The sequence below is a fragment of the Pagrus pagrus genome, assembly GCF_965226575.1.
Source record: "Pagrus pagrus genome assembly, chromosome: 4".
Classification (NCBI taxonomy): Eukaryota; Metazoa; Chordata; class Actinopteri; order Spariformes; family Sparidae; genus Pagrus; species Pagrus pagrus.
This window is the reverse complement of record NC_140188.1, coordinates 758,368-776,831: the sequence shown is the minus strand read 5'-3', so window position 1 is coordinate 776,831 and position 18,464 is coordinate 758,368. Positions and strand designations below refer to the sequence as shown.

Below are 18,464 nucleotides of genomic sequence, written 5' to 3'. Positions count from 1 at the left end.
AGTCACACGACACTTTTTATAAACTGTTGAACCAAACTCAGGGGGGTCCACAGGAGGTCCCCGTCCAACATCACCTGACGGAGGACAACAAGTGTCCGCATGGTGCGTTTGTTTGTGTTTCCTCCTCCAGTCAAAACAGGAAGTGCTGAGGGGCGGTGATTGGCTGAGAGGCCGGCAGCTGGCACCGCGAGCCTCCAGCCCCGCCCCCCGTCACAGTGACGAGCGTTGGAGGAAAAAAGTTTACAAGAAGAAAACAAACGAAGAAAGTCCGGCACCACAGAAGAAGAGACACACAAAACAGGTCCGACACCACAGAAGAAGAGACACAGCCGCAGGAGGGCGAGCGACATGGCGGCGGGCAGAAGAGCCGGAGCGTCATCACGGAGCTGTCCGTAACATCACGCCGCGCTGTGAGCGTCTGTCTGCGGGGAAACGGCATGAATCAGCCCGGGCTCCGGGCATCATGGCCGACGAGACCGTCAGAGTCATGACAGATTCAGCCGGAGTGTCGGAGCGCAGCGGCCGGGTCCCGGCTCCGGGAGGCGGCGGCAGGTCCGCGGAGACCTGGAAGAAGGACATCGTCCGTCAGCTGAAGCACCGAGACCTGAGCCAGCACGCGATGTTCCAGGACCTGATCCGCTTCTGTACGACGGACCAGTACAAGTTTGATCTGTTCTGAATCGATTCTAGATGGGCTGGACTTAGGCCACGCCCAGTGTGTTCTGAGCCCATGTCAGGTACCTGGGGACTTGACCTGGGGAAAGTGAAACCAAACTCCATATAAAAATCTGCCAATTTAACAGCTCTATGAGTTGTTTCGGCCAGTTCAGGTCTGAAGTCTCAGCTGCACGAGTCCAGAACTAACGATGAGCTGAGACTGTTTCAGTGGAGTTTGGTGTCTCTTCTGGAAAGTGAAACCAAACTCCATTTAAAAATCTGCAGATTTAACAGCTCTCTACCTACAAGGCATGACGTCACAGCTGCACGAAGAGTCCAAAAACTCAAATACAGTCAGAGATTTTTTGAATGGAGTTTGGTTTAGAGACCTTCTTAATTGTTTCATACCTGCTGAACAAAAACCCGGAATCAGAAGATTTACTGCAGCCTGAACTGAGTCGAGCCAAACTGTCTAGTCCAAGTAAATATTCATATATATATACATATACATATGTATATGTATAAATATTCATATATATATACATATACATATATATGTATATATATATATATATATATATATATATATATATATGTATATATATATAAGAGATTATTTTAGCTGTCAGCTGTGAAGTAACAACTCCAAGAGAAAATTGAGATCTTTTTAAATGGAGTTTGGTTCAGGGAGACCCTACCTGCTTTCACACCTGGTAAATGCATCACTACAAAAGGTTTTATGCAGCCAGAGCTGATAGTCCAGATAATCTGTGTTTAGTTTCTGACTCAAATGAAAATAATCTGTTAGTTTTACTTCAGTTGTCACGTTTGGAAGCACCGCTGTAAAACAACAAGGTACTTTGTGGCATTCAGGGACAGGAAGCTGTCAGACAATTAAACCACATGTTGTTCCACTTCCTCTTCACAGTGACTCATCTGTGACAGATCATCAGTCTGCTGCTGCTTCATCATCCACAGATGATAGACGACCTTTACAACCTGCAGAGATGTGTTCTTTAATACGAACAAAAGATTAAAGTTCACTTAAATTAAAGTTTGTGGACAATGACTCATGACAATGATGATGCTGATCTGGGTTCAGTTCATGCTGGTAACTGGGTCAACAGAACATAAAGGGGAGACTGTGTGTTGAGTTTAAAATATTTGACTTATAAAAGCAGGTGAAGGAAGAAACTGTTCTGTGTTTTAAACCTCAAATTAAAAAGACTTCAGAGATTAGAGATAAGGCAGGAATCTTAAACTCGTCAGATTTTGAATGGAGTTTGGTTTGAGTTTCTCTCTCTGGCACTGAACAGAAAAAACAGCAAAAACATCACCTCTATGTTTTTCTCACTATTTTCCACGTTAGCTTTAGCTAATGTTAGCATAGCTGACCTCAACACATCTCATTATTAAATATGCAGTTGTTACTGGACGTTTGATTTAGTCTCAGTTTGTGTCGTCTTCTAATGTCGGCGTCTTTTACTTTACACACAATGACCCATCAGTCTCCTGACGGCTCAGTCTGTTCTGTGTTTCAGACACTCGGCTGCTGGACAAAACCAGTCTGACCAAAGGAATCCTGAGCTGCTCCGTCAGGTAACTACACCTGACCTGACACGCTGTGTGTGTGTGTGTGTGTGTGTGTGTGTGTGTGTGTGTGTGTGTGTGTGTGTGTGTGTGTGTGTGATGATGATACTGAGGGTGTGTTTGCTTTATGTATCCAGACGTCCCTCCTCTGACAGCAGCAGCTCCGTCTCCTCTCTGCTTCAGCGGAACAACCAGCTGAAGAAGACTACAGGAGAGGTACTGACTCACCTGCTGAGGAACACCTGCACATCACCACTGCATCACACATATGACTCGCATGCTAGCCTGGGCTAGCAGTGACATGAATCAGTGTTGACATGTCGAATAAGAACATTGAGCCGTGCTTCAGCTTGTTCTGAGAAAATGTGTCAAACATCAAGTGTAAAGTGTCATTTTCAAACTGAACTGAAAAAATAAAGTAAAAGTCAGGCTCAGCCATCATCTCCTCCTGATGATATAAAGTCAGGCTCAGCCATCATCTCCTCCTGATGATATAAAGTCAGGCTCAGCCATCATCTCCTCCTAATAATATAAAGTCAGGCTCAGCCATCGTCTCCTCCTAATAATATAAAGTCAGGCTCAGCCATCGTCTCCTCCTGATGATATAAAGTCAGGCTCAGCCATCATCTCCTCCTAATAATATAAAGTCAGGCTCAGCCATCATCTCCTCCTGATGATATAAAGTCAGGCTCAGTCATCATCTCCTCCTGATGATGTAAAGTCAGGCTCAGTCATCATCTCCTCCTGATGATATAAAGTCAGGCTCAGCCATCATCTCCTCCTGATGATATAAAGTCAGGCTCAGCCATCATCTCCTCCTGATGATATAAAGTCAGGCTCAGTCATCATCTCCTCCTGATGATATAAAGTCAGGCTCAGCCATCATCTCCTCCTGATGATATAAAGTCAGGCTCAGTCATCATCTCCTCCTGATGATATAAAGTCAGGCTCAGCCATCGTCTCCTCCTGATGATATAAAGTCAGGCTCAGCCATCGTCTCCTCCTGATGATATAAAGTCAGGCTCAGCCATCGTCTCCTCCTGATGATATAAAGTCAGGCTCAGCCATCATCTCCTCCTGATGATATAAAGTCAGGCTCAGCCATCATCTCCTCCTGATGATATAAAGTCAGGCTCAGTCTCGTAGTCCACAGAACATTTCTGGAGCTTCACAGTAAAACACTTGTGAGTCTGGGTGTTTTATACTCCGGGGGGATGATGTCTCCATAAATCCACTCCTAACATGTGCAGAACTTGCCTTAGAAACATCATGTTTTTAAGTTTTCTCAGTATCACAGTGATCCAGTGATCGTTGTCTGTACATCCACAGGTTCACTGCAAACAGGAAGTGCTAACAGCTGATTCTGCAAAGTTTTTATGGAGTTTTTCTTATTGGCCTTTTTTTTTGGTCGTTTCTCCATTTTAAATCATCTCCAGCTGCTTCAGGTGTTCAGCAGAATGCTGCAACTCTGTTTTACTGTGAAGCTCCAGAGATGTTCTGTGGACTACGAGACTTGCACACACTAAACCCTCGTCCTTCAACACGTCTGTATATGAACTCACATGAACATTCGTCCTCCTCACTCTTCTTCTGTGTTTCTGTCAGTTGGCCTATCAGGTGTTGGAGCTGCAGCAGCAGATTAAAATCAAAGAATGTGTTCTGGAGGAGCAGCATGCCAGGTGAGTCACACACACAGCTGAACCTGTCTGCTCACCTGTCTGCTCACCTGTCTGCTCTGAGGAGGAGGATCCCGGCAGCTGATTGGTTCAGTCTCGTCAGGTGTCAGTAGATGAAGGTGTTGATAAACTGTTTCCTCAGAGTGAGTAGTTAAAACACAGAGAGGAGGAGGAGGAGGAGGAGGAGGAGGAGGAGGAGGATGTGAGCGCAGAATTCAGCATCTGTCAGGAGAAACACTGAAGTTATTTGTGTGAACTGACCCTTTAACCCTGTCGGTGATCTCTGCCATCAGACTGTCGGAGGAGGAGCAGCGGCTGGCGGGGGCGCTTGATGCTCGCCAGGAGCTGCAGGAGCGGGTGGGGCAGGTTCAGGAGGAGAACGGGGCGTTAAAGATGGAGTACGACGCCCTGCTGGAGCGACAGAGAGAGGCGGAGACAAGACTGAGGGAGGAGAAGGTGAAAGGAGGACACCTGCTGGAGGACATGATCCACCTGAAAAAACAAGCTGCTGCACGCATGAACAGCCGCAACGAACGCAGGTCCAGGTACCTGAACACACCCGGACACACCCGGACACACCTGAACACACCTGTTCATCACACAGTTAAACAAACACCTGTACTGTCTGTCTGTTTCCATCAGAGCTCGAGAAGCGAACCTGCAGAAGGAGCTGCAGACTGCTGCCAGGTCAAAGGTCACCGTGGACAGGTAACCTGCCAGGGTCCCGTCAGTCTGTGTCTCTGGATCCATGACTGAGAGCTGTGTTTGTATAAATGCCCAGAATCTACCAGAATATTTCAAATTCAAGTCAAATTACACAAAAGTTAACAGTCAGTTCTCAGGTTGTCATCATGTCGATGTGTCCCCCGTCTTCACACTGAGTTCTGTCCCGGTCTGATGTCCAGACCCGTTTACTCTCACGTCAGGGGGCAGATCCAGTTGAGCTGAGCCCTGTTGCCCGCTGTGATCCAAAGTCCCGGTCCAGACAAACTCCAGGGCCTCTGGCTCCACAGCTAACTGAGCCACGAGTTAATAATGTGATGATGGTCTTTGTGTTTCAGTTGTTCGAGCGCTCCGACCTCCAGATCCACGTCTCCAAAGAAGGAAAACCACGACCCAGAGTCCACCGAGAGACGACACACCAGACTGTTCAGGTGAGACGCCTGAAGCTAACTCACCGCTGTTAAACCTCCGACTTCTCCTTCTTCTCCTTCTTCTTCTCCTTCTTCTTCTCCTTCTTCTTCTTCTTCTTCTTCTCCTTCTTCTCCTTCTCCTTCTTCTTCTTCTTCTTCTTCTTCTTCTTCTTCTTCTTCTTCTTCTTCTTCTTCTCCTTCTCCTTCTCCTTCTTCTCCTTCTCCTTCTTCTTCTTCTTCTTCTTCTTCTTCTTCTTCTTCTTCTTCTGAGGTCAGTGTGTCTCGTTCTGTCAGGTCGGCGTCGGCGACCTCACCGAGGATCCTCAGCTCCATCAGAGAGCTCTTTGAGTGAGTCGTCACTTCCTGCTCCTTCACGTTGGAATCATTTCTGATGTTGATCATTGTTGTTGATGTTTGACTGTGTGAAGGACTCGCTGCTCATCAGCTGTTAATGAATCTGAAGGTCATGTGACTGTGTGTGATGTCAGCAGGAAGAGGCGTGGCCACTCAGTGTGCAGCCTGGAGGAGGATCTGATGTGTCCTGTAGGAATCTGTCTGTCAGCCAGAGTCCCAGTGAGAGCCCGACAAGTACTGGTAATACACCCAGTACACAACCAGTACACAGAGAACACAACCAGTACACAACCAGTACACAACCAATACACAGAGAACACAACCAGTACACAACCAGTACACAGAGAACACAACCAGTACACAACCAGTACACAGAGAACACAACCAGTACACAACCAGTACACAGAGAACACAACCAGTACACAGAGTATACAACAGTACACTGACTACACAACCAGTACACAACAGTACAGAGTACACAACAGTACATTGACTACACAACCAGAACACAACCAGTACACAGAGAACACAACCAGTACACAACCAGTACACAACAGTACACTGACTACACAACCAGTACACAACAGTACAGAGTACACAACACGTTCACCCACATGTCACTAATATGTTTGTCTTTTCTGGAGGTAACGATGCTGAAAGTTCCCATGATGCTTTGGGGGATGTAAACAGGAAGTACCGGGTTTTGGAGCAGATGTTTTTCAGCCGGCAGATTTGTTTATTTATAATTAATCATTTTTATGTTTTTGTTGAAAATATTGACAGTATTTAATTAAGGAAACAAAACAAACCAAAGCAGCTTCATACATTAGAAACAGGCTCGACTGGACTGAAGAGATTCTGTTCTCTCATAACGAGCCTCTGGCTCCCCCCTGTGGACATAAAGCAAACTGCAGCAATAACTAATCATCAGCATTCATCAATACTTTGGTTCTGATCCATCAGTTTGTCGCTGAAACACTTTTATCTGGTTTGTATCTGCAACACACACACACACACACACACACACACACACACACACACACACAGTGAGGGTTCCTGTGTGTGTGACAAAGAGCTCCTCTGTCTGCGTCTCATTACCCATCATGCCTCTCTGTCACATTTTAAAGACGCAGCAGTGAGCTCGTGGTCGCTCACGCCTCCTCTACAGGACGTGGAGCGTCCTCCACTGTCCTGCTGCAACACTGAGTCCCTGAGCTGAGGTGTAGCTTCACCTCCTGAGCAGAGAACAGTAGAAACAAAAGCAGAACCGGAGTCGCATTACGGATGAAGGAGATGTAAACAGAACGTGTCCACTAGCTCCTGTTGACTGTTCCCTGCTCTCTGTCTATCAGGAGGCCCATGAGCAAGGCATCAACGCTGTGAGGTTCAGCTCCAGTTCAGACCTGTTGGCCACTGGAGGGACAGACAGAGTCATCAAACTGTGGGAGGTCAGAGCAGGTACAGACTGTTGTAATTATTATCAGAGCTATGATGTCGTTAATGATGGTGTTGTGACCTCACTGATGATGTCATCAGGCTCGCTGACTCACAGAGCCACTCTGGAAGGCAGCACGGAGGGAGTCACCTGCATCGACTTCAACCCGATGGTAAGAACGAGCTCATGGTTTAAAGGTCTGCTGATGAGTTAAAGGAGCAGTCTGATGTTTTACGCTCTGATGTCTGTGGACTCTGTTCAGGGTCTGAGGATCCTCGCAGCCTCGTACGATAAGTCGGCCTTGTTGTGGCAGCGAGATGAGTCTGTTCCCAAGGTAACCACGACAACCAGCGTGCAACCAAACTACATAAACATTTTCACACATTTAACCCCGAACATCAGCAACCAAAGTGACAGCAGCCTCAGGAACAACGGCAACATCTGACGTCTGTCTCACCTGTCTGTCTCGCCTGTCTGTCTCACCTGTCTGTCTGTCTCGTCTGTCTGTCTGTCTCGCCTGTCTGTCTCACCTGTCTGTCTCGCCTGTCTGTCTCACCTGTCTGTCTGTCTCGTCTGTCTGTCTGTCTCGCCTGTCTGTCTCACCTGTCTGTCTCGCCTGTCCGTCTCACCTGTCTGTCTGTCTCGCCTGTCTGTCTCGCCTGTCTGTCTGTCTCACCTGTCTGTCTGTCTCGTCTGTCTGTCTGTCTCACCTGTCTGTCTCACCTGTCTGTCTCGCCTGTCCGTCTCACCTGTCTGTCTCGCCTGTCTGTCTCACCTGTCTGTCTCGCCTGTCTCAGCTGACTCTAACAGGTCACAGCAGGAAGGTGACGGCAGCGAGGTTCAGCAGTTTACCTCATCAGGTGGTGACGGGCAGCGCAGACAGAACCATCAGACTGTGGGACCTCCACAGAGCCGCCTGTGAGTCTCATCAATCACTGATCAATAACTGATAACTGATCAATGACTCGTCTCAGGGACTGATGAAGGCACACCTCTCTGTGCAGGTGTGCAGGTAGCTGACGTGGCGTCGTACTGCAGCGACCTGGTCTGTTCTGAGAACTCCATCATCAGTGGACACTACGACTGTAAGATCAGAGTCTGGGACACCAGGTAACCCTTCACTCCTTCACCACTTCACTCCTTCCCCACTTCACTCCTTTACCACTTCACTCCTTCACCACTTCACTCCTTTACCACTTCACTCCTTCACCACTTCACTCCTTTACCACTTCACTCCTTTACCACTTCACTCCTTCACCACTTCACTCCTTCACCACTTCAACCTTTCACTGCTTCACCACTTCCCTCCTTCATCCCTTCACCCCTTCACTTCTTCACCACTTCACTCCTCCATCCCTTCACTCCTTCACTTCTTCACCACTTCAACCCTTCACTTCTTCACCACTTCATTCCTTCACCACTTCACTCCTTTACCACTTCAACCTTTCACCACTTCACTCCTTCACCACTTCCCTCCTTCATCACTTCACCCCTTCACTTCTTCACCACTTCACTCCTCCATCCCTTCACCCCTTCACTTCTTCACTCCTATACCACTTCAACCCTTCACTTCTTTACCACTTCATTCCTTCACCACTTCACTCCTTCACCCCTTCACCCCTTCACCAATTCACTCCTTCACTCCTTCACTCCTTCACCCCTTCATCCCTTCACCACTTCACTTCTTCACTCCTTTACCACTTCAACCCTTCACCACTTCACTCCTTCACTTCTTCACCACTTCACTCCTTCCACACTTCACTCCTTCACCACTTTATTCTTTCACTCCTTCACCACTTCACTTCTTCACCACTTCACGCCTTCACCACTTCTTCACCACTTCAGTCCTTCACCCCTTCATCCCTTCACCCCTTCATTCCTTCACCACTTCACTCCTTCACCCCTTCATCCCTTCACCCCTTCACCCCTTCACCAATTCACTCCTTCACTCCTTCAGTCCTTCACCGCTTCACTTCTTCACTCCTTTACCACTTCAACCCTTCACCACTTCACTCCTTCACTTCTTCACCACTTCACTCCTTCCACACTTTATTCCTTCACCACTTCACTCCTTCACCACTTTATTCTTTCACTCCTTTACCACTTCAACCCTTCACCACTTCACTCCACGGAACATGCTAACGCTACTGAGCAGCTTTCATAGGAAGGAGCGGGCTCCGCCTCCGACACTGTGTCCAGGTTTAATATGACGTCACACCTCAGCTCTTCATCACTGAGCTCTTCATCACTCTTCATCACTGAGCTCTTCATCACTGAACTCTTCATCACTGAACTCTTCATCACTCTTCATCACTGAGCTCTTCATCACTCTTCATCACTGAGCTCTTCATCACTCTTCATCACTGAACTCTTCATCACTCTTCATCACTGAGCTCTTCATCACTGAACTCTTCATCACTCTTCATCACTGAGCTCTTCATCACTGAACTCTTCATCACTCTTCATCACTGAACACTCATCCTGTCCTGTCCCCCCCACACCTCTCATTCATCCTCCTGACTGTTGCTACAGCGACTCCTCATCTCCCTCTGTTACCTAGCAACAGCCCCCTCCTCCTCCTCTTCCTCCTGCCTTCCTGCCTGTAGAATCAGAACCAGCAGATGATTGACAGCCCTGTCCTCCAATCACACACCGGCATCAAGCAGTGAGCTGTCTGGTCACGTGTTAAAGGAGCAGTCTGTAGTTTTAAAGTCCCAGAGCAGTGTTTGAAGATAGAAAGGTGGCAGGGTCCGCCACATATAAACACAGTACAACAGTATAAACTGTGTTGTCCTTTAAGGTCAGTTTGTTTATTCATTTGTTTTTAGCTATGACATCATGAAGATGATCTTCCGCCCTGACCGACCACAACAGAGAACAGAAGGATAATAAAATGTGTGCTAATAAACCAGTCAGCCATAAAGACAAACAGTCAGTCAGGATTACATGACGAACAGCAGCGTCACAGCACCGAGGATGTCACCAACAGGAAGTTCTGATTCTCAGCAGAATCCAGTTTTTAATTGTGACGTTTAAAGACGTTCATCAACGAGCAGACGAGCTGTTTGAAGAAGAATTCAAATGATGTGATTACAGAAACATTTCCTAAAACCTGGAAACGAGTCGTCATCTGAACACGTCTGGTTCCCTCGTGTTTCTGTGTTTAACTCAAGTTTAAGAGATTTACAGCGGTTGCTAACAAGTGTCTGAATGAGACTACAGAGGTTGTCGGGGACATTAAACGTCCTCACAGCGAACACGGAGACTCGTCTCCTCACTAGTCCGTCTTTACAGGCCCACTTCAGTTACACACTGTTCTCACTCTGACTTTACAACTTGTACATTGATCAGTTTATATAAACCTGGATAGTAATTGTGCAGTAAGACGCTCAGTGGTGGAGACGTTTGAGTCATGTGACCGTGATGTCGTCTGTTTGTAGCCTAGCATTAGCTTTTTACTGCTACACATTTAATTTGTGTTATTTTCTGCAATAATCCAAACTCGAACTGAAACACGTCCGTCTTCGTGCTGCTGTGGAGGGAAGCGATGTTAACGTCAGTCACCCTGCAGCGCTGTGTGTTGTCTGTCAGGACGGTCAGCTGTGTTCAGGAGCTTCCTGCTCAGGGTAAAGTCACCTCATTGGACATCAGCGCCGACCATCGCCAGCTGCTCAGCTGTTGCCGTGACGACTGCTTGCAGCTGGTCGACCTGAGGAGGTGGAGCAACGACCGCATGTGCTTCAGGTAGAAACATGAGGTGTTAACGAGGCGAGTGCGTCTCTGGTGAGTGTTTGTTCACTGACCCTGTGTGTTTGTGTCCGTCAGAGCCGAGGGCTTCAAATGTGGCAGCGACAGCACCAAAGCTGTGATCAGGTGAGTTACCTGCACGTCAGCTATCCAGGTATATCGTGTGTATCATGATATGGCCTAAAGATATTGTGATATTATTTGAAGGTCGTATCTCTCCAGCCGTCCTGTCAACGATCTGACGCACTGAACATCGTCTTCTGTCATCGTGAGAACAGTTTAGATGAGGAGGAGGAATCTGACACATGTGACCAGAAGGAAAACTGGCGTGAGACTATAATAGATGAGATGTAACTAATAACGATATTATCAATATATGAAAAATATCTGCTGTGAAAAACCTCCAGATGAATCAAGTCATCTCAGGACACTTTCAGTCGGAGCTGATCGAGACGCTTTAATCCTTTTTATTCCACCGCGAGCAAACACAGCAAAAACTGCCTTTAACAGACAGAACCCTGGAGCAGAACCGGTGTCAGTGGTGGCCAAGATTCTGATTAATGAGTGTTCTGATGGGACGATGGGATTTGATCACAGATGGAGATGAAAACAGTTAGGATGAGGTGATGGTGGCGAGTTTTTATTATCGTCGTAGTCGTGAATCGAGATATTTGTGATAATCCTCACGAGAGTGAGTTGAGGAAACTGTCCATTGAGCTGAAGTGATTCCACTTGTTTTTTTTCCTCATTATTGGGATAACATCGTGAATTGCAGTTATTCTGTGGAGGATAATCACAACATGATATATTCAGGTTGACCCATTTTCCAGTTCTGATGCTGCGAAGCTTCAAGATTCAGGTTAGAAACAAGATCCGATGAATAGAAATCAGGATGTCACGGTGAAACACTCCTCTCACTTTCTGAGAAACAACCCTGAGTTTAAATTGATACTTTGATCAGTTAGTAATTATCTGGTTTTTCTTCCTGGTTGATTAAAAATATAATACATTAAGACATCCGGGGGGAAAAAGTCTGATTATCTACGTAATCTGATTACTCTGAGAGGAGGAGACGTCGTGATGAGAGCTGACTGATTATGACGATTATGACCTGGTGGAGATCGACGATCAAAAGATTCCACCAGAGAGCCGAGAGATGAAAACAGACGAGAGACGAGAGACGAGAGACGAGATGCTGCGTGGATCATTTTCTGCAGTTTCCATGACAACAGCAGGACCAGGAACTTCGGTGTCTCTGACAGAAACACTAAATATATAAATGTGTTTCTACCCAAACACACACACACAGTCAGACAGTCGGGGTTCTCTGGTGGTTCTCTGGTGGTTCTCTTCGGGTTCCTCACAGAAACAATCATGAACAGCTGGTTCATCATCATAAATCCATCAGATGAAATATTAACGTGTTCAAACAGACAGAGCTGTCTATGTGTCATGTTCAACAACAGTTACTGTTTGTAATTTGGTTCCAGTTAAATGAGAAAACCGAGACGTTCTGACAGAACCTGCGGTTGTAGAGCAGTTACCCGGGAAGTCCACTGGTTGCACGTACGAAGCAGAACGGCTCTGCTCCGTCGTCCGTCAACCTCCGCCGGCTCCGAGTGCAGCAGGACCGGACAGCTGGAGCTGTGAGACAGAAGAGTTCCTGCGATAATTACAGAACCACGTGCGACCGCAGTTGCACACGTGTTATAAACACAACAACAGGTGTTCTCAACAGATGTTGTGTTGATGTTTCAACTTCCTGTTGCTCTGTGCTGAACTGATGCTCCTGCAGAAATAGAAGCCTTGTGTGTCAGCGACAGAAGAGTCGGGACTGCCGGAGCTGACACACAACGCAGCTGACACACAACGCAGCTGATACACAACACAGCTGATACACAACACAGCTGACACACAACGCAGCTGACACACAACGCAGCTGATACACAACACAGCTGATACACAACACAGCAGATACACAACACAGCTGATACACAACACAGCTGACACACAACGCAGCGGATACACAACGCAGCTGATACACAACACAGCAGATACACAACGCAGCAGATACACAACGCAGCAGATACACAACACAGCTGACACACAACACAGCAGATACACAACACAGCTGATACACAACACAGCGGATACACAACGCAGCAGATACACAACGCAGCAGATACACAGCGCGGCAGATACACAACGCGGCAGATACACAACACAGCGGATACACAACGCAGCAGATACACAACACAGCAGATACACAACGCGGCAGATACACAACGCGGCAGATACACAGCGCGGCAGATACACAACGCGGCAGATACACAACACAGCTGATACACAACACAGCGGATACACAACGCAGCAGATACACAACGCAGCAGATACACAGCGCGGCAGATACACAACGCGGCAGATACACAACACAGCGGATACACAACGCAGCAGATACACAACACAGCAGATACACAACGCGGCAGATACACAACGCAGCGGATACACAACGCAGCAGATACATAACGCAGCAGATACACAACGCAGCAGATACACAGCGCGGCAGATACACAACGCGGCAGATACACAACACAGCGGATACACAACGCAGCAGATACACAACACAGCAGATACACAACGCGGCAGATACACAGCGTGGCAGATACACAACACAGCAGATACACAGCGTGGCAGATCCAGTGAAGTACACTTGAGACGAGAGTAGAACCTTGCAGCTCTGCTGCCGGGGTGGATCAGAGACGGACGGAACACGGATCTGGTGTAATTTCGGCGTTAGAAAGTTTTACAGCAGTTTTATTTCTTTGAATTAATTTCTGACTAAAAACTCCGAAAATCTTCTGAAAACCAAATAAATATTTATTTATTAAACTACGACCACACAATGTTTACAACTGCACAGATTTGCTGGTCTTAAATTCTGACTTGACCTGTTGGTTTTGGGTTTGGGTCTACAGAACTTGAGCTCATCCAGGATCCTCCACATGGTTCTGGTTCTTCGTATGACCCTATTAGAGCAGTTCATCTCAGTCTAACACGGCGTTCTTTCTCTCATCAGTCCAGACGGTTGCTTCCTCGCAGCCGGATCAGCAGATGGCGCCGTTTACATCTGGAATTTCTCCACTGGTAACCTGGAGACCCGCCTACCTGACCAACACAGGTAACCGACCAAAGAAACTGATCAGCTGATCAATGAGTCAGGCAGTCACAAGTAAAATCAGTTTTGGAGGATTTAATTTAATTTTCCTTTAAATCTCTGGACGGTTCAGTAGAAAGGTCAGAGGTCACAGGACGCTGCCCTGAGGCAATAAATGTCGTACTGTTCCTTTAATGACCCGTCTCCTGTCTCTCTTTAGTTCGTCCATCAGCGCCGTGTCCTGGTCTCTGTCCGGTGAACACGTCGTCAGCGTGGATAAGAGAGGGCTGGCCGTCCTCTGGAGTGACATCTGAAACAGCCAATCCACGAATGAGGTCACGTTGTCATGGCAACAACAGGCCCCACCTCAGAAAACTGATCTGAGACGGGTCGAAGGGACATTTGGGTTTTGTTTTCTGTGAAACTATTTGTTGACTGGACAACTTTCTGCTCGATGCCTTTTTCTCATTTCTAACAAACCACAAGTTCTGACGATCCATCGATCAATGCGTTAGCTAATCAAACCACAATTAATCGCCGGCTATTTTAATAACCAGCTCATCACTTTAGTCATTTTATAAGCAGAACCATCAGACGTGGTCCAGTTCAGCTTCTTCGATCGGACCAATCGCTGCCTTTCTTTGTCATTTCTGACGGTAAATGAAGAGTTCCTGTGTTTTGGACTGTTGGTTGGACAAAGGAACAGTTTGGAGACGTCCTCCGTCCTCCGTCCTCCGTCTGTCTGTCTGTTATTTTCTTGTGAACATGATGTCTCAAACACACCTGGAGGGAAGTGCTTCCTGTCCACTGTGACTCAAAGATGAACTCAGAGGTCAGAGGTTAAACGCACTGTGTTCTGGTCGTTGTTCTGCGCTGCAGCTCAGGAACAACCGGACCTCTGCGAGTAATTCTGCTTCACTGTTTCTGTGTGATGTTAAAGACGATGTGTCCACAGTGTCTTTTTTCAGTTGTTCCCCACGAGGAGCGAGCGTCTCCGGCAGCTCCTGAGGATCATGTCATCACCGCGTCCTCCTCGCTCTGATGTCTGATGACAAACATCGTAAACACAAAGGATCCGTGTGGACCGGACAGCGGCGCTGTCAACATGTTGTTGTCATAGAGACCAGAAGCACTTCATCAGCGCTTTTCTGCCAAAAACAAACTAGATTAATGGTGAAAGTGATGGATTGTTGCAGCGCGACAGTGAAGTGGTTCTTCACACTTTGTGTCGCTGAAGTTTTGTCCTCTGCAGACTTTTTGTCTTCTTCATGCTCCTTTTGGAAGCAGAGCTCTTTAGCTGAGGAGGACGAACATGGAGTCTTATTTTGAAAAGTTAGGGTTACTCAGGTCATCTGTTCTCATCCTGTCGTATAAAACCTCCACCGGCAGAAATGTTCAAATTAAAATGAGGAGACAAAGACGGCGTGATCACCAGGAGGTGCAGCTCTGAGCGCCGAGCGCTGGATTTCCATTTTAAAGTCGTCGGCACTAATCCTCCGTTCGGCCTCTCGGCTTTGAAGAGTGAAGTCAGCAGCTTCAAAGAGAGAAGTCGATGGCCGGAGGCTCGACAGTCGACATGAAACAGGCTGATTTACATCCTATTCTGTGAGCTGCCGCAGCATCTGAGCTGATCTGTGTCATCGTTTAGTCAACGGGCCTAACGAGGCCGCAGAACCTGAACTAAGTCCTGGTTCTTGTCCAACAACTGAGTGACACGTTTTATAGATCCAAATTATTAATAGAAGATAAACAGCTTTTGACCTGAGAGATTTAAAATATAATGAAATCATTGAAACAAAACTAAACGGAGAGCATCGTTGTATTAATAATTAAAGGGAGTGAAGCAGCTGTGTGATCGGTGAACGAGCCGGGCTTTACAGTGAACAGTTCCTGAGGTTCTGGTGCCGTAGAGACGAGTTACGAGTCAGATGATGCTCTGATCAGATGTTTATATTGAGCTGCTTAAATCTGCTTCTCACACATTAAAATAATTAACCAACGTTATTTGACACGAGCTGCTTGATCCGAACTGAACCTTCCGTAACTTTAAATCATTGATCTGATGTGACGACAGTTGAACTACAGAAACAGTCTGGTTGTGCAGTGATGTAACAGAGTGGAGCGTCTTCACTCCCAGAGTTTTTTTGTGATTGTTGCGGGCAAAATTCCTTAATTATGTGGCACGTTTTCTTAAAAAATGCGATGGAATATGTGGGATATTTATGCAATTTTATGCGATAAAATTGCGGGAACTTGCAAAAACTGCGGTTTGATGAATAAGGAAAAAAAAGTGATTCCCCCAACACTCTGTTACTAGGCTCACTAGGCTACTACCTTAATGTAAAGAGTCATTTCTAATGACTTGCTATGATAAGCAGCATACTACATCACAGAAAGTGCTGGGAATAATTACGTTCTCAGCTTTCCGATGACGTCACTTCATAACGTTTCCAGGGCAACAGGAGGAAAATGGCTGCTCTTGTGTGAAGTAAACGCAACATTTTTCAACTTTCTGCGAAGATGTATGTGACTTTTTTGCAACGAAAATGCTGGGATTATGAAATCATGCAAGAACCGCATATTTCGCACATTTTGCGCGGAAATCGGCGATTTCTGCAGCCAAAGTGCGGCGTCTTTGAAAAATACAGCCCCCGCATAAATGTGCGGACTTTGGCTGATTATGCGTTGAATTATGTGATCGCATAATCACGTTTTTCTGGAGGGACTGATTAATGATTAGCAGCTGATCAGAGATGAGATCATCTTCATTGATCCCACAAACGAGGAAATCTGCATGAAGTTTATCAGATTTTATTTCAGCAGCGATAACTTTGATAACTGATGAATCAGTTTGAGTCATTTGAAGATAGAAAGTAAAAACTGTGCTGTCAGTTTGTTAAATGTGAATATGACAGTAAACTGAAGAAAGTGATCAACAGTGAAAACAGTCGTTAGCAGCTGATTCTCCCTCAGAGGACACAAACAGACATCAGTTAATGAGCTCCGGTAGCTTCCTCCTTTTTGGACTCTCCGGCTCCCCGTACTCTAAAGATCCCCCCTGTGGAGACGTGTTTGGACCTTCAGAGATAAATGAATGTGTGTCGTTTACTCCTCCAGCTGAGCGCTCGTTTCACCGTCACGTCGCCTAATAATGTAAAAAAAGGATTAAAAAGAGTTTGTTCGTGTTGAAATGTTCAGCTGTCTGTGGATGTCCAGTCTTCTGTTATTTATTCGGTGACATCGTTTTGTTTGTTTTTACTCCTGAACCTTTGTGACCTGCAGGGGATTTTAAAAGGGAATGTTTTCTGTTTTTTTAATAAATGGTGAAACTGAGCGTAACAAAATGTTTGATGATTCAGATTCAGTCTGATTTTATTTTCTACCTGCTGCTGTCAGATCAGCCTGTCGGTCCAAACTGAGGGCGAACACACAAATCGCTGACACGTCTTCATCCGGACCATCAGCCGACTGGTTAATATGAGTTCTGACTTCCTCTCAACATTTAGTTTCTGAACTAAAGTCAGAATCCAGTTCAAACTGAAATGTTTGTGTTCCCGGCCCTCATCAGACGGAGGACGTCTCAGTGTTAACAAATCAAATCCAGATCAAAGTTCATGAAGAACAAATGAATTTAACAGAATGCATTCTGAAGTATTGATTATATTTCTGATGACTTCCTGTTGGTTCATGATGAAGGCCGAGTCCTCTGTAATATTCAACTCGCTGTAATTCATTTTATTCATGTGCGATCACTTTATTTCCGCAGCAGTCAGAGATGATTGACAGGAGCTCGATGATCAATTTAAATATCCTCCCGTCTGTGTTATAATCTGTTTTCTACATGTTTATCACAGTGAAGTCTCCGAGCAGGACTCAGACCAGCTCGTCTGGATCCAAATGAATTAAATTCACTTTTTAAAATGTCGTTTTCTCGTTTGTGTTCATGAATCTAAAGATTTGTCTGCTGGTCAGATGAGTGTAAACTTGTTTCTGTTGCCCCCAAGTGGCCAAAAAAGTCAATTATTCAAAGAGACGATTAGCTTAGCTTAGCATAAAGACTACAAATAGGGAAAGAGCTAGTTGAGCTCTGTCCAAAGACACAGGAGGATTAAATGTTCTCGCTATAACCGCGTTTAACATAATGTTGAATTACAGTAAAAGAACAGACACATAAAAAATACCTCGCTAATCCGTCTGCCTCTCAGGTCCTCGATATAACGGTTAGTTCGTTGGTAATAAGCCTCTAAGTCTTTATAATGTGACTTCTCAGTGAGTCTGCGGGTCTAAAACGATCCTCACAGCAGCTGATGATCCTCTGACTTCATGTTTCTGTCAGCGTGGATGAAAAAGTGTTTTAATATTGTTCTAATCTTTTAACAGTCTGATGAACAAACTCTTCATTTCTAATGAACTCTGGTGTCTTACCTCCGTCCTTCGTCTCGTCGTCTCTCACGTTTATTTTCTGTTTTTGTGTCGTCGTCCTCGAGGTTTAAAATCTGATGTGACGCTGAAGCTGCAGGCTGTTTCACACTGAGGTCATTAATGAGACGGGAAGCAGCTGCTGCCTCCGACCTGCAGGAACTCATGTTGACTTTCACTGTTTTAATTACATGTTCATTTATGACACAAGTTCAATGTCAAGTGTCACATTTAATACAAAGTTTCTCTCTCATGTTGACTCAGTGAAAAAATTAAATAACTGATCTGATTAAATGAAT

The 18,464-nt window shown here is 46.0% G+C and overlaps 1 protein-coding gene across 3 annotated transcripts; it reads left to right on the top strand.

The window, feature by feature from the left end:
* The first annotated feature begins 68 nt into the window (after positions 1–68).
* atg16l2 (ATG16 autophagy related 16-like 2) lies at positions 69–17,097 on the top strand. Of its 3 annotated transcripts, none has more exons than XM_084351478.1 (18): positions 69–644; positions 2,199–2,256; positions 2,385–2,463; positions 3,853–3,926; positions 4,217–4,468; positions 4,566–4,631; positions 4,985–5,077; positions 5,351–5,404; positions 5,548–5,650; positions 6,763–6,868; positions 6,947–7,017; positions 7,108–7,179; positions 7,643–7,763; positions 7,850–7,955; positions 10,437–10,589; positions 10,671–10,718; positions 13,669–13,770; positions 13,967–17,097. In XM_084351478.1, the coding sequence occupies exons 1-18, from the start codon at positions 464–466 to the stop codon at positions 14,058–14,060; spliced, it is 1,833 nt and encodes a 610-aa protein (XP_084207604.1). In that variant the 5' UTR covers positions 69–463; the 3' UTR covers positions 14,061–17,097. The 3 variants fall into 3 exon arrangements, with proteins under 3 accessions (XP_084207604.1, XP_084207603.1, XP_084207605.1); XM_084351477.1 differs by having other exon boundaries at positions 5,545–5,650; XM_084351479.1 differs by lacking the exon at positions 5,351–5,404.
* The last annotated feature ends 1,367 nt before the right edge of the window (positions 17,098–18,464 follow it).

What these genes read in the sequence shown, in the direction of transcription:
- atg16l2 (XM_084351477.1), top strand. Translation starts at nt 464, where the DNA reads ATGGCCGACGAGACCGTCAGAGTCATGACAGATTCAGCCGGAGTGTCG. An exon ending in CCAGGACCTGATCCGCTTCT is followed by an intron (nt 645 to 2,198) that starts GTACGACGGACC and finishes TCTGTGTTTCAG; the next exon opens with ACACTCGGCTGCTGGACAAA. An exon ending in TGAGAGCCCGACAAGTACTG is followed by an intron (nt 5,651 to 6,762) that starts GTAATACACCCA and finishes TCTGTCTATCAG; the next exon opens with GAGGCCCATGAGCAAGGCAT.